At 34.0% G+C, this 14,485-nt stretch overlaps 2 protein-coding genes across 2 annotated transcripts in view; both read left to right on the top strand.

Annotated features, from left to right (window-relative positions):
• LOC116175750 (transcription factor IIIB 90 kDa subunit-like) overlaps positions 1-4,613 on the top strand; it is a 28,820-nt gene extending 24,207 nt beyond the window's left edge. The window contains exon 4 of the mRNA XM_031494034.1: positions 4,352-4,613. Coding sequence (XP_031349894.1) covers positions 4,352-4,437 — 86 coding nt within the window. The 3' untranslated portion in view covers positions 4,438-4,613. The remainder of the gene's footprint in view (positions 1-4,351) is intronic.
• Positions 1-14,485, top strand: part of LOC116175745 (transcription factor Sp9) — a 95,418-nt gene that overhangs the window by 54,745 nt on the left and 26,188 nt on the right. The gene's annotated exons all lie outside the window — the stretch shown is intronic.

Here is a 14,485-nt window from a genome sequence, read left to right as displayed (position 1 = left end):
AACAAAATATGAAAATAACCGAATGCAGTTCTTGTAACTTTATTGGAGTTACCATTATTAACTGTGCAATTATCGCAGGGCTCTTTAGCTTTCTACAATGCAATTACCGCTGTAATTAAGCGGTAATTGCACGTCTCATTTGAGAGAAATATTCGACGTATCGATAGTTATCGACAGGGATAGTTATCTTATCGAGTTTTATTAATAAAATCCATTTTCCGGTTTATTCTCGTGTAAAGTGACTAAATAGTTACTCGTTACTCGACGTTTCTTTGCTACCTTTATCAAGAGTTTTTTATTAGATTTCGTAAATGTCAATCAATTGAAACTGTATATCTAAATTTGAAGTGTTCTTAGCTTTTCCTGTTTTTTTGTGACTGGTCCTCTGTAACCATCAGTCAGATACCGATACATAGGCCATAATTACACCCTTTGATTGTCTTCTTTATTTTATCTAAAAAGTAGCCATTTTGATGCAACATTTTGTTCAAGTTTTTGAAGTGCTTCTTTTTTTGAGCAATCGTCAGTAAGACGAAAAGATCTATTTTCTAAAGATTTTATTACTGCGTTTATTTGGCATGGATGATGATGTGACGTAGCGCTTCTCTTGAGGAAGGGAGCAAAGTTAAGTTTGCGAAACGTCGAGCGACTAAAAATAGTAAATTCACACGAGAGTAAACCCGAAAATGGATTTTATTAATAAAAATAGTAGCGCTCGTTGAAATCTCAACAATAACATAATTTAATCGTACAGTTATCGACATATCGATATATCAATAGTTATCGACATATCGATATATCGATAGTTATCGACATATCGATAGTTATCGACATATCGATATATCGATAGTTATCGACATAGCGATATATCGATAGTTATCGACATATCGATATATCCATAGTTATCGACATATCGATAGTTATCGACATATCGATAGTTATCGACATATCGATAGTTATCGACATATCGATATATCGATAGTTATCGACATATCGATATATCGATAGTTATCGACATATCGATAGTTATCGACATATCGATAGGTATCGATATATCGATACTTATCAATAAGTATCGATATATCGATAGTTATCGATATATCGATTTTTTTAGCTCTACCTATTGTTATTCGATATATCGATAACTATCGATACCTATCGATATATCGAAAAAAATTCCCATGCCTAATTGTGACGGAATAAATATGGGAGTTATTTGTGTTTTGCCTCATATAGTGCACATAGCAATTAGTGCATTGAATATTCAATATTTTCTACTGTGTGGGAAGAAGGATGGGTCGCATCTATTCCAAAAAAAAGCACACGTTGACAATTGATCCATCACTATACTACCAAGTTTATCTAAAGTGCTAGGGAAGGTGTCGGAAAGCCAATTAGCATAATTTTGGAATTCACGTAGCATATTGGCCGTTTTTCAGTCATGTTTTCGTGAGGCACTGCATTGAGTAACGTAGGTACTCGATGATATCATTGCGGAAAGTGATTGTGGAAACATCACAGTATTGGTAGTACTTGACTACTCAAAATCTGAGCCCTGGGGTGGGTAATTAAGGCCATATTGAGGTTTGTGGGACTGGACGATGGTGCTGTAGCGCTTATTCAAAGCTATCTCGTTGGTAGATGCCAGAGCGCATTCTGATTGTGCAGAGGTGTCTCTCAGGAATCCATCCATGGACCCCTGTTATTAACTCTCTACACCCTCAACTTGATATCTCGAGGGATATCTGGTTTAAAATATTTAACATCTCGATGCTGATGATTGACAGCTACATTATTCATTTTCCTTTAGCGAATTAAATTCCTCTGTGCCAAGTGTCAATGAAGATCTTGCAAGGAATCGGGCAATAATAAATGCAACTTAATCATGCTTTATCGTATTTTGTAACGACAAACACAAAATAATTAAATTGGTAAGGAGCTTGTCCTAATAACTGATTCTGTAAAAAATCTGGGCGTTTCTGCTGATACTAAATTATTAGAGTTTACTAAACACATAGACAACCTTATTGAATCGGCTTATCAGTTATTAAGATGCTTGTATTCTAGTCGTCACATTCTGGATATCAAGTAAAAGGCTGTTCTTTGTGGTCCGCTGGTTCTATCGTGGTACCGGGTCGATACTTAAATATATTCACATATAACCCACTGAAGGGGTAAAATAGTTATCAATTAAGGCGATAAAGAGTTGCGGAAGTTCCATATGAGGGTCGACCCTCGATGTTAATATCTCCTTTGTGGCCCAAGGCTAAAAACGAAAGCGACGGTGGGGATGATTTTTTGGGGGAAAACTGATAATTGTAGTGGGACGCGTATCAGCTACCATATGTTCCACCACATGTGATAAGTGTTCGTTTTATACTTGTGTGTGTTTTACTAAAAACCCTGTTCGAGCTCAAAATTTAAAAGTTGAACTAAATGATGCTATTGTTTAGTTTAGATATCGACTGTTTCTTCAAAAGCTGATAGTAATATAGGAGTTGACTAAGTCGTGAAGAAACACGTGTTCCAATCTTTGTGCCACTTCTTCAAACCTGTAGTAGATACAAAATTTATAAAATTACACATTGCAGATCCAGATACAGTCTTGTTTTCCATAAGTATACGTTACTTCCGGTTTATCTCTTCTGGTAGGGCCGCAATGGAAAAATTTGAGGTGGCTCCATATCTAAAATTGAACGCCATGGTCTGGGTTACATCTCTACAAATTTCATGTATGCTCCTAAAAGCTTAGAATAATCATATTTTATGCACTTGATTTTATTAAAACAAAATTGCGATCGAAATTCATTTTTATTTCGATTAGGGAAGTTCATGAATTAGAACAGTTGGACAGTTTTCTTGTAGTGATATTTTGTTTTCACGTTCAAGAAGCATACGCTAGGTTCTACCTCACTTTCGCTACTGTTTAGGTCTAATGTCTGCAAAGAAGCGGTTTGTTGTAATGTAATAATTCTGCACTTAGTTTGCTGTACCTACCTATATCATTAATTGTAACTTGTAACTATTTAATCATGCAAATCAAACTGTTGATTAAATCTAAAGTACTCGTACTATGTTTTGCTTTTTTTACTTTCGATAGTACGCAGTTAAGATTAGTTGTCCTTCGGACGGTTTAGTCGCAGAAAATGTTCCTTAAGTGTCAGTGGTAGGTATATACCTACTTTATTTTTCCGCATAATTATTAAATCGTTAGAAATGTTAACAGATTTCTACTAAACTTATGGAATATTTTTGGAATTCCTGTAGAATAAACCGCATAATTGCTACGGCCTTAATTGGACCTATTTCCTGTAATTTACCTCAAAATCATTGTATTTGTTTAAAGGACATCCGAAGATAATCTATGATTCGTAGGTTAGTGTCATTATTATTTTAAAAAAATGACATTTGAAGAATAAACAGTACAGATCAAGTTGCTGATATTTTAACAAAAGGAAAACAAGCAATTTTGAACACCCCAACGAAGTAATAGCTTGTTGAAAGTTGGTTCTTATTCGGTCGCCAAAATTGAAAGCTTCAACTTGAAATAGCCAAAAAATAAAGCATTTTTCGGGAAACACTTTACAAAAACGGGTTACGGCGGATCAAATGTCGGTTCCTATTTCTTCGGTGACAAAAAATGTTAAAATTACCGCCTAAATCTCACCCAAGGAAAATAATCGTTACAACTTTGAATTTCACTTTATTTATGTGCCTACTTTTTAATGCGCAACAACTTTATCCTGTCCTGAACGAATTTGAGCTTGTAATTTTACAAAAATCTATTTTCTTCATAATAAGAAAAAAACTTATAATACGCGAAATGGCCCTTGAACCAGCGATAGATACTACTAGAGGATATTACAAATCCATCAATAAAAGTGGTACCGATTATTTCCAATTGGGATGGTAATTAGGGGGCGATTTTCACATTACACCGAGAGGAAGTGGCATTCACTTCCAGGGTAAAATCAACGCCCGGTACAGTCAACTTTGAATATACAGAACTTGCATAACGAACTTTATTTAGTTTTGGGCATGTGCAATGACTTTATAATTGGGTGACTAATTTGAATTTCTAATATTGTATATTAGTACCAATTCAATCGTGAAATTAAACGGATAGACACCTAAAATTTCTTTCAAACCGCTTCATTTGTGAAATGTTAATTTGTGATTGCTAGTTTGTACTGTTGACTGGTAATTAACCATTTAACACCTTTTTAATTGCCGCTTTATAGGATCATCATTATACCTTCATTAAATTGTTATAAACCATTAAACGCAAGGATAGGTCCACTGTTTTGGAACAACGGTTACGTTAAGAAACAATTAGGAAATTTTGTTTTAGTTCCACCTTTTCGTAATCGAGATTCATTAATTGCAGATCAACGTAGAATTGATTTATCTACTAGCATGGTGAGGATTGAAGACTGAAATGGAAATATGTCGTTTCCATAATTACTTTATGACACTTCACTTTCGTTTTTAGTGCCCAATAAAGCTAAGATCATACTAAAATGATGTTATAAGAGTTGGCATTATTTTTCTATTCCAATGTGAATTTCGATTTTATTATTTCCGTATAGGTAATATGGCATTTGTTGTATTTTTGGTGTAATTCTGTATTACGCGAATAAAACAATCTAGACAGACAGAAACGTATTTAAATTAATGTGAGGATCATTAACAGAACAGAATTACTTAAGCGTAGCTTAATGCTGGGAACTGAAAAACTTATTCAATAATGGTACAGATAGTGTAAGGATGGTGATGATAAGAATAATTTCTCGTTAAAAAACACTACATTGAGTTACTAAGAGTAAAGGGTATCCTACGACGAATGCTGTCTATCCATATCTCGAAAAGGAGATCTCGGAATATTTTGAAAATTTGACAGTGATAAGAGGAATCAGGCTAACCTATTTTCAAATGGGTGGCACAACTTGCTTATTTTAAACAGAACACCCTATACATGCTGATTCAAAGTCGAGAGCCACCATGGGGATTTCGGAAACTGTAAGAGATAAAGTAACGTGGCGTATATTGATATTACAAAATAAATGACACATTATTATGACCATTTTTTTCCCTCTACAAGATGCTAGTTTTAAATTTTAAGTCTGACGTTTTATCTCCGGTTAACGATCATTAACTTTGTTTTTTTTTATGGAAGTCATTTTTACTTTTTGTGTTATTTGAGTGCATTTTTTTCTAATTTCAAACATGTAAATGGCACTATTTTCTAATAAAAATGGCGGTATTAATTCGTAAAAACTACGAAGGTACACAACCCAAGACAATGTTTGCCAGACAAAAAAGAAGATATGATGTTTATATTTTTGAATTAAAAAAATACTCTATATTCAAATGACATGATATTTTTTTGGAATTTTTTTTGGCCTGGGTTCCGGCCAAAAAGGACCATACACAAAAAGTGCAATGCAATGGCCCACGTTGGTTGATTTTATAAACCTCGGAGAGTGCAATTTAATTCACCTTTCCTGCACTCACAAGATGTCCTGCATCCTGTTTTTGCGTTTTTGCATGTGCAAAATGGTATAATCAAGTCTTTCAAGCACGCGCAACGAGTTTAATGGCACGACGCGCAGCGGAGGGCCTTTAAATCTTACGGTACTTTTAATTTGCAGTTCAGCAATTTCCTTTTTTAGGCTTCATCAAGCTTCTCCCGGTAGCGAACAGAAGATATTATCGCTGGCGGATTGTGGAATTTGTCTTTGGCCATCTAGCTGGCGTCACATTTTTGAGTACACAAGATTAATATTAATCGAACAAATTTTACAAATCAGGGTATAGTTAAAATAAGTTTAAATTTTTGGCTATTAAAAAAGATTGTAAACAATTTCGTCGACCTTGGGTTATTTACACACATTTCATACCTACAATTGTATATGTATTCCAAGGACCAAGTTTTACGTACGAGGTGCCGAGTACGGACATTCCGACGTGTCACTGGTGAACACTAAGTTTTTTAATTAGTATGCTACAATAAAGTTTGTGGTTGTAGTATATAAACGGGCCAAAAATCAAAAGAAGCAGAGAAACGGAAAAGAGGAAGTGAAGTGAAATTTTGTATACTTCTCTGCTCCTAGCAGTGAAACAACACTTCGCGGTTTGAAAATGATCAGCGAAATGGAACATTTGATGTACGTATAAAAAATATTGTAGCGTACGTACGTTATCAGGTCCGTAGGAGTTAATACTGCACTTCACAATTTCTTAGTTTTAATGAATAAACCCGTCTCGTTATGATTTTAGCACAAACACAAAGTTTTGGTCCTAGAATTATATTTAAAACAAACAGTTTATAAATTAAAGATAAACTCTATTCACACAGAATTTATAATAAAAATACCGAAATAATGTAAACACGTCCAATTCCAATATGTCTTATACGGAAAGACCACTTTATACAAACTACTCAATAAGACGCTGTTATAAAAATATGTGGTTTCCATTAAAAAAACAAACTTAGTTCATGAACCCCCTGCATTTATTTATAATCAAATTAAATGATTAAAGGAAACTTGTCCCAATTAAATAAATATTATATTAATTGAATAATAATAGCTCTCATATAGAAAAAAATGTTCAATTATGATTAAAAATAAAAATAAAATATACAGGTTGTTTTGTTTAAAATAAGCAAGTTTGCATCAATTTCCGGTAAAACCGAACGTGTCGCACAAAAAATAGTTTAGATGAATTCCTCTTAATATATGCTATTAGGTAAAAAAATTTTACATTTTCAAAATAGTTGGAAGTCTCGTATTCGAGATATGGATAGGGCGCATTCGTCGTGGGACACCCTGTATGTTAAACGTTATTTATTGTGCTATTTTGTATCACTCCTATTGTTATGAAACTTTTTGCAATTGAAAACCAACACCTTGAGTGTGTGCCAGGTAGTCTCCTAATTTTTACCCGGGTGTCCCCCCCCCCCCCCCTATAAGTTATTCCCTCTGATGCCAAGTAAAACGTCAATAACTTTCAATGGGTTCTAAGTAAAGTGCAATCATATTTTTGTATGCGGGGATGAAAGGACTTGTTTTCTATCAACGATCAGCGATGCCATTCCAGTTACGAGTATCTAGTTCAATGCATGAAATTTGGAATTTCCGAGTTCGGGCGAAAGGTCTCTTATCAAACTGATACCGCCATATGGTCTTGCATTTTTAAATTACCATATAGGAAACTAAAACTGGTTAATAATGACTTAACAGAGCTGAAATTCTAAAATATTAATTTGCCGTCATCTTGTAAATGACACGAGCTTTCGAACGCAACAAAGATTGTTGAAATAACTTGATGGGAACAGTTGCAAACGGCGAATTAATTACAGCTTTTGTTTACAGTAACGGTGGCGGAAATACAACTTTAAAAATTGAATCAATTACCTATACCTACCTACTATCTTCAACTCCTAGAACCAACACAAATATTTTCGACATGACACTTTTCGTAACGAAGCGCCTCTAGATACTGGGCGTTTACGTACCGGGTGGTCATCACAGTAGGTAAACTTCAAGCCGGAAAATTTGTAAACACCCCCTTGAAATTGTAATTGAAATTATTTTAGTAAAATATCAATTGTAAATTATGTAACTTTTTCCAGTCAAACAGTTTTTGAAACAGATTTCAAGTCATTGTTCTGGTTTATAATCCAACAGAATTTTGGATAAGGAAACCATCCCTTCAAAAGAAGTTTCATGTTGATTTTGCCACAGATAATTAGTGAACTTTGAACATTCTGATTTAGTAAACTTCCCTTCCTTTCATTAGAATAAATCCCTTCCGTAATTTTACTTAGGTACATATAAATGGCTCAACTAAAAACCAGAATGCGCTAGAAGTGCAATCGAGGTTGGTTATACAATGTCCGTCCTAATTTCGGAACGCATTATAATAAATTACAACTAACGTCGCGATGGACTAACAACCATGCCTTTTGTATTGCAACATCCTTAACAGACGGGGTGGTACCAATTACAACCAAAAAAGACGAAGCATTTTTATTTCTGTTGGTGAATTTTTTGGAACCGTTTTACATTTCTATAGCCGGATAGCATTTTACAAAATTAAAAGATGGGATACATCCTTTTTCCGAGATGTCCTTTTTACAGTAGAACAGAGAAATCTATTTATCTTGTTCGACAAAACAAGCTCTCTTCTTTGAGACAACGAAAGTGATTCGTAATTTAAGAAGAAAGTTCATTGCTTCTGCTTCAGATGCAGCACAAGTACCATTTCTTTGACCTTAAAGTGTGTATAACAGTTATCTCCATGTAGGTTACCGTGTGAACGGCACTTGATTTAAGATTTTTAATTCTAGGTCACTATTGTAGCATCCTGCGAACAGTATCTTTCAAGCTGCCATTATTCCGCGACCGTTTGTGGTATACTTTTTCACCGCAAATGTTTAATAAATTAATTATTGTTGCGATGATTTGCTCAGATGGGCCTGTAAATGCAATTACACAGATAATTATAGCGGTGTTAACGTAATTACATACCTATCAATCAACAAAATCATCATTTTACATGCCTGCTTTATTCAAGTTTCATTGTAATAGGTAGCTAACCTTTACTGGCACGATTCTAATTAGTGTCATGTTTTTTGGTATAGGAAGTTCTTTTTATCTCTTTTAAGGCCCATCTTAACCCCATTTTCTGGCTAATCTTTCTTATACGCAACAGTAGTTCCTTCCGAGGTTCCTTCTTCAATATACCTAACCAATTTATTGCACCTTTTCAGATGTTTCTATTTATGCATTCATATTAAGGAAATTTATATATTTCTATGGTATTTGGATGGTGTGAAATTAAAAATTCATCATGTAAGTGTGATTTTGACGAATATGAATATACCTTTTTGGCGTAGTAATAGCACTGTGAAAAAATTTAGATACATCAATTTCAATAGTATTTGATCATCGAATAATCCGAATTTTCTGTTAGTGACCAATTTTGTCGTGAAAATGGTAAAACCAACTGCTTTGATGCACATTTTGTGCCTCTTCTGTCACAATAACCGCAACCCTGAACCAACCACAATAGAAAAAATTGCCGTGCGGTTTTGTCTCTGACATTTATTAAGCGATTTCAGCAAATCAATCATATATGACTATTAAATTGTAGAATAATTGATTGGGACAGCTTGGGGGGCTAATTTATATCTCTCTCAGTTAAATACAGGTACCTATGTTAGTATGTACAGGTACACAAATAGAGATCTGAGAAAGTGTGTCTACTGCACTAATCGCGTATATTTTCTCGGTAATCTTGTGTAAATATTACCATCTTCTTTTCCAATACAAAGATGAAATTTAAACAAGTCCAATGGAAATTTGTTTAAATATATTGTGCTACGTGTGTTTTATAGATATACGTTTTGTTTATATATACCCAATTCACCATACATGATTGTATTAGCTAACACCTAATTTTCATCAAGGTTTATTACACCTCGTACTGTAATTATTAGACAAGCATTTACGCCATATCTATTAATTGGCGTGACTTATTGTTTATCCATTTGTACAAATGTGCACACTCCTGCATTTAATTTGTATGCAACTTGGGGTGCAGTTATGGAGAAAATCGCTTCCGCGGTTACAAGCGACGTCGTTAGTCAATGTGACGAGACAAGGATATTATTCCAAAACCAAGGAAGGACAAAAAAGTGAAACTCTGACCCGATTGGCATCCTGTGTAATACAAAAGCTGAGCTGTCAACGAAATTTTAATTGTAACCTGGTCGCGTTTTTAGCAATTCTTACGCAGTTCAAAAGTTAGTAACCGTATAATTGTATGCAATTCTCGTGGAGAAATAACCGCTTTAAAATTGAATATTTTCGTTCTACTTAGTGCGCATTCCTTGTTTCAATTAACACCGGTCGTACCTTTTGCGGTAGGTACGCGATTACTTCTGAATGAATTGTAACTAAGTGCTTGCTGGTTAGATCATTGGATCGTATAAAGATAAACATATTAAACTATTATTACGACTAATCGTCCGCGAATTGCTTCACTTTCTTTACTACAGGTAATTTGCTATTAAATCATCTTCAGATGCGTTTATGGCCAAGCATACGTGCCTATATTATAACAGTTTATGAATGAGATTGTGATGACGCGGCAGGTGTATTTCCCGTATTCATCTACAAATTATCTTTCTCAAAAAATTGTATTTTTACGGAGTTACTCGCCTAAAGTGGTCCTCGCCATTATAACCAGGTGTCAAATTTTTGACAGAATAGCTTCCTAGCTGAAACCAAAAATTGCCAACATATGTACGCACTTACAGACGGGAAAAATTTATTTTTTAAAAGTTGCTTAAAATGATCTAAAACGTCAACATTTGATGAAATTTCGCATTGTACCTAGCTCATGCTATGAAGAGAAAACCGTCAATTCGTGGAATTGTATGCACGCATGCATTTTGTTTGCTTTTATTAGAGGGACCTACCATCCAAATTTCGTTAAAATTGCTCCATAATTAAGTAAGTTGGATGTTGCACATGCGCAACACTATTTTTTGCGCATGCATTTTGTTAGCTTTTATTAAAAGGACCTACCATCTAAATTTCGTTAAAATTGTTCCATAAATAAGAAAATTGCATTTCTGCGCATGCGCAACACGATTTTTGCGCATGAATTTTGTTTGCTTTTATTAAAGGGACTTACCATAGACATTTCGTTTAAATTGCTTCAGAAACAAGATCGTTGCGTTTTGCACATATGCAACACAATTTTTTGACTTTGACAATTTTTTTCTCCGTTTTTTGATAATATAACCCGGCCCAATTTTTGGTAGGTTGTACACAGGAAAATAAGGTCTTCCAAATAATAGAATAAAAATTTTAGGTTGCTATTTGAAAAAAAAAGTTCGATGCCGTTACGGCGCTCCAAATTTTTTTTTCAAAAATCCGGCCCGTTATTTTTCTGTTCGGTATGCCTAAAACATATATACAAAATTTCAACAAAATCCGTCGAGCCGTTTTCTCAGAAAATTGCCAACAAACGTACGTACATACGTACGTACATACAGACGGAAAAAAATTTTATTCTTTAAAAGTTGCTTAAAATGGTCTAAAACGTCGGCATTTGATGAAATTTTGAAATGTTCAAAAAAGGGCTATCGCAATAGCTACCTAGCACATGCTAAGAAGCTAATAATACCTACTCGTAGGAGAGCTGGTCGACATTTTTGGCGGCCATAGTATACATTCTTTCAAACTTTGAAGGCACCTGTAAGGGCCCACTAAATGATCTGGCTTATTGATTTTCTATGCTCTTTAGTAGGTATACAAATTTGGAAATGCTTCAAGAACATTGCAATTTACAATGGGTGTTTATTGAACAGTAATTGCCACTCCCTAACCAAATTATTATTATTAGCGCATTTTTGATTCTTAAAAAGAAGCTTATTGTTTTACTAACTGTTGGTTCGGGCGCCTTTTATTTATTTATTTCAATTTCAATTCTCCACAGGACAAGCCCAATTACGGAGAACACAAAGTGACATACTCAAACTTAAACTTACTAATATCGTTATACCTACATCAACTAAATTAACTTAATCTTAAAAAAAAGAAATAATAAAAAATAAATCGATCGTGATCTATGCAACGAAATATCGTGGAACTTTCGGTTTTCGGTATTATAGTCGTACTATCGTGTTATTCCTGCATCGCTAACCCATTCCTGAAGTTGTGTTAAGATAAGGAAATAGAATGTGTGTATGAATGTCAGATTTTTCGGTTAATTTAATAAAATAGTTGTACGATCTTATCTAATTGACGAGTACGAAATCATTTACTTTGCTCACAGGCTAAGATTAAGTAAATTGAATTCTCTGAATAGACATTGTTATGTAAGTTTTACATAATTCGTTGTTGAATCTCAAAATGTCATCGCTGTAAAATCGAATTGATAAATTGAAGGGTCTACCTAAACCGGGTTGTGATTTTGCAATTTCTTGCTTCTCAAATCATCATTTATACATAGAATGTGGTTCGTTTTGAAATAAAATCTCTGCACTCGATAGAAACATTGTGGTAGCCAGATTTATTCGAGTGTAGCGCTTCTGTAGCGATTATTGTAGAAATCTATTATCCATGGACATCAGGTTGCTACCAGGCGCCATCAAGTCTATCAAGATGAGTGACTGGCGATAAGGATGTGGCGTGTTCTGTCCCGTAAATGTGATGCGTGTTCGGGAATTATCGAGAATGATCCGTGATTTTCGGAAAGCTTTTTGTTTGATATATAATCCAATTGAATTGCAGAAATTCCAACATCAACACTGAATTGATGGGTAGTGATTTCGTGCTCGTTTTTGTTGTAAAATCTACATGTTATAGTACAATTGAGTGTTAAGTAATAATGTTATGAATCAAGTTATTTAAGGACTCTGTTATAATTCATTATTATCGATTGTAAATAAATAAATCACGTTACAATTTTATGTACAAATAATGCAATTTTTGTGAGGAAAAGAGATACATAGTTATTCGGCCAGTTCCATTTAGACGTACTCTTACCGCTGGTAACTGTTCAGAGTTTCGGAAACTACCAGATGCAGAGAGACGATTAAATGGTGAAATAATCGTTTTTGTGAGATATTAAAAAAGAAAAATTATTTTTTATTTTTACTTTTCGACAAGTTAGTTGCGGAAAAGTATTGATTTATGCCAAAAAATGTCTATAAAAAATTCTCCCATTTTAGAAAGACAGGTGCGAAGTTGCCAAGTTGGTCTAAAAGGCTGCGCTATATCGTGGACTGACGTACGGACAAGAAGCGCATAAGCGTTACCGATTCGTAAGCTGCGCTAAAAATGCAAAAAAATGAAACAGAAAATTGATTTCATAATTTATTTAATATAATCCTGGATGTGCGAAATGTCGCAAGAACATTAATTATTATTTAACACAAGCATTGACTATCTTCATTCCTAAGTGCTAATAAATAATCTTCTCTTCGACCTATCCAATTTACTGTTAATAATATTTACTGTAATAAATTTTACCTATATTTGCTTATTTTCAATAAAACTCATTTTCGTAACCTAAAAAAGTAAATTAATTGTGGGTATACAGCATCCAGCGATCCATGGAGACGGAAAAGTATGTTTTAGGCGATAAAACAGTCGATTTACATTTTTCTTGGTTTGTAGTTTGTACCCTCTTTTACGTCTGTATAAGTTGAACATTCATGAGTAGGTATTATATTCCCCATTTATGGTAAATCGACCAAAAAAAACAATAATTTTATTTTATGTCTTACTAACCTATCATAGCACATTTTATATCTGTGATACGCGGGCATAAAGTACCACTTTATGCCCTAGGGCATTAAGTATTACCATAGTAACACTTTATGCCCTAGGGCATTAAGTATTACCATAGTAACTCATTTATACTTAATGACAAAACAAACAAATATTTGCAGGTCATTGAAAATTAGAAACGTCAATTATTAATTGTCAATACCTACTAAATCACAAGATTGGCCTTATTTCGTATAATTTCTGGAACTTCTTGCTCATTCACGATGAATTGAATTATTATTTAAAATTACGTTTGATGTTTGGATGGTTTCAATCACATATTAACAAATTCGAACTACGCATACTCGATCAAACATAATGAATTATTTTGTAAACGAATTGTGACGAAGAAAACTATTTGTAAAACATAAATAATATACTCTCGGGCGACTAAAAAGCTCTCGGGCCATAGGCCCTCGAGCCTTTTAACTCGTCGCCCTCGAGAATATAATCATCACTCTTATGCCCTTAATACATAAATAACTAATACGGCACTTCAATTACACTAGGGTCATTACGATAATAATGAGAAATCTTTACTTCTACGTAAATCAACTTTTACCATCACTTTCTTTTGGTACATGTATGTAGATGCATGATCTACAGATGTGGCGAAGACACCTCCCCAAGTTCAAGAGAAAGTTTTAAGGCAAAAATGTCAACAACCAGAATTCCGTTCGTTTCATTGTCAATGTGAATTAATTCTTACTACATTAATTCGTATTCAATTGCATTAATTTTGTTTGAATATTTAGCGAGAAACGCAAAGATCAACGATCTATTCAGTAGTAGTCATAAATGCTGAATTAAGCGATTTTTATTGTCAAATTTGAATATTGCGATTTTAAAACAAGGAAATTTTACAATGACTTGAATTGTTTGAAACGTGAGCGCAAATTGAGTTCATTTTCCTGCATCGGTTCAATGTAAGGTATTAAAGAGTAAGATTTTTATGGGTATGAATAGGACTTTTATTTTGCACTTCTTTTACTCATGAAGCTTCAGTATATGAAAGCCACGAGGATGGAGCCAGACCCAGAATGTAGGATTGCCCTTGCTTGGCCATTATCCTTTCATCCGATCGCACGTGGTTTTTTTTACGATTTTTATTGTATTATATGGTATGATTGTGT

This window comes from Photinus pyralis, unplaced genomic scaffold (genome assembly GCF_008802855.1).
Source record: "Photinus pyralis isolate 1611_PpyrPB1 unplaced genomic scaffold, Ppyr1.3 Ppyr1.4_LG7, whole genome shotgun sequence".
Classification (NCBI taxonomy): domain Eukaryota; kingdom Metazoa; phylum Arthropoda; class Insecta; order Coleoptera; family Lampyridae; genus Photinus; species Photinus pyralis.
Note: the sequence above shows the minus strand (reverse complement) of the source record. Positions and strands in the feature narration are given on the sequence as shown.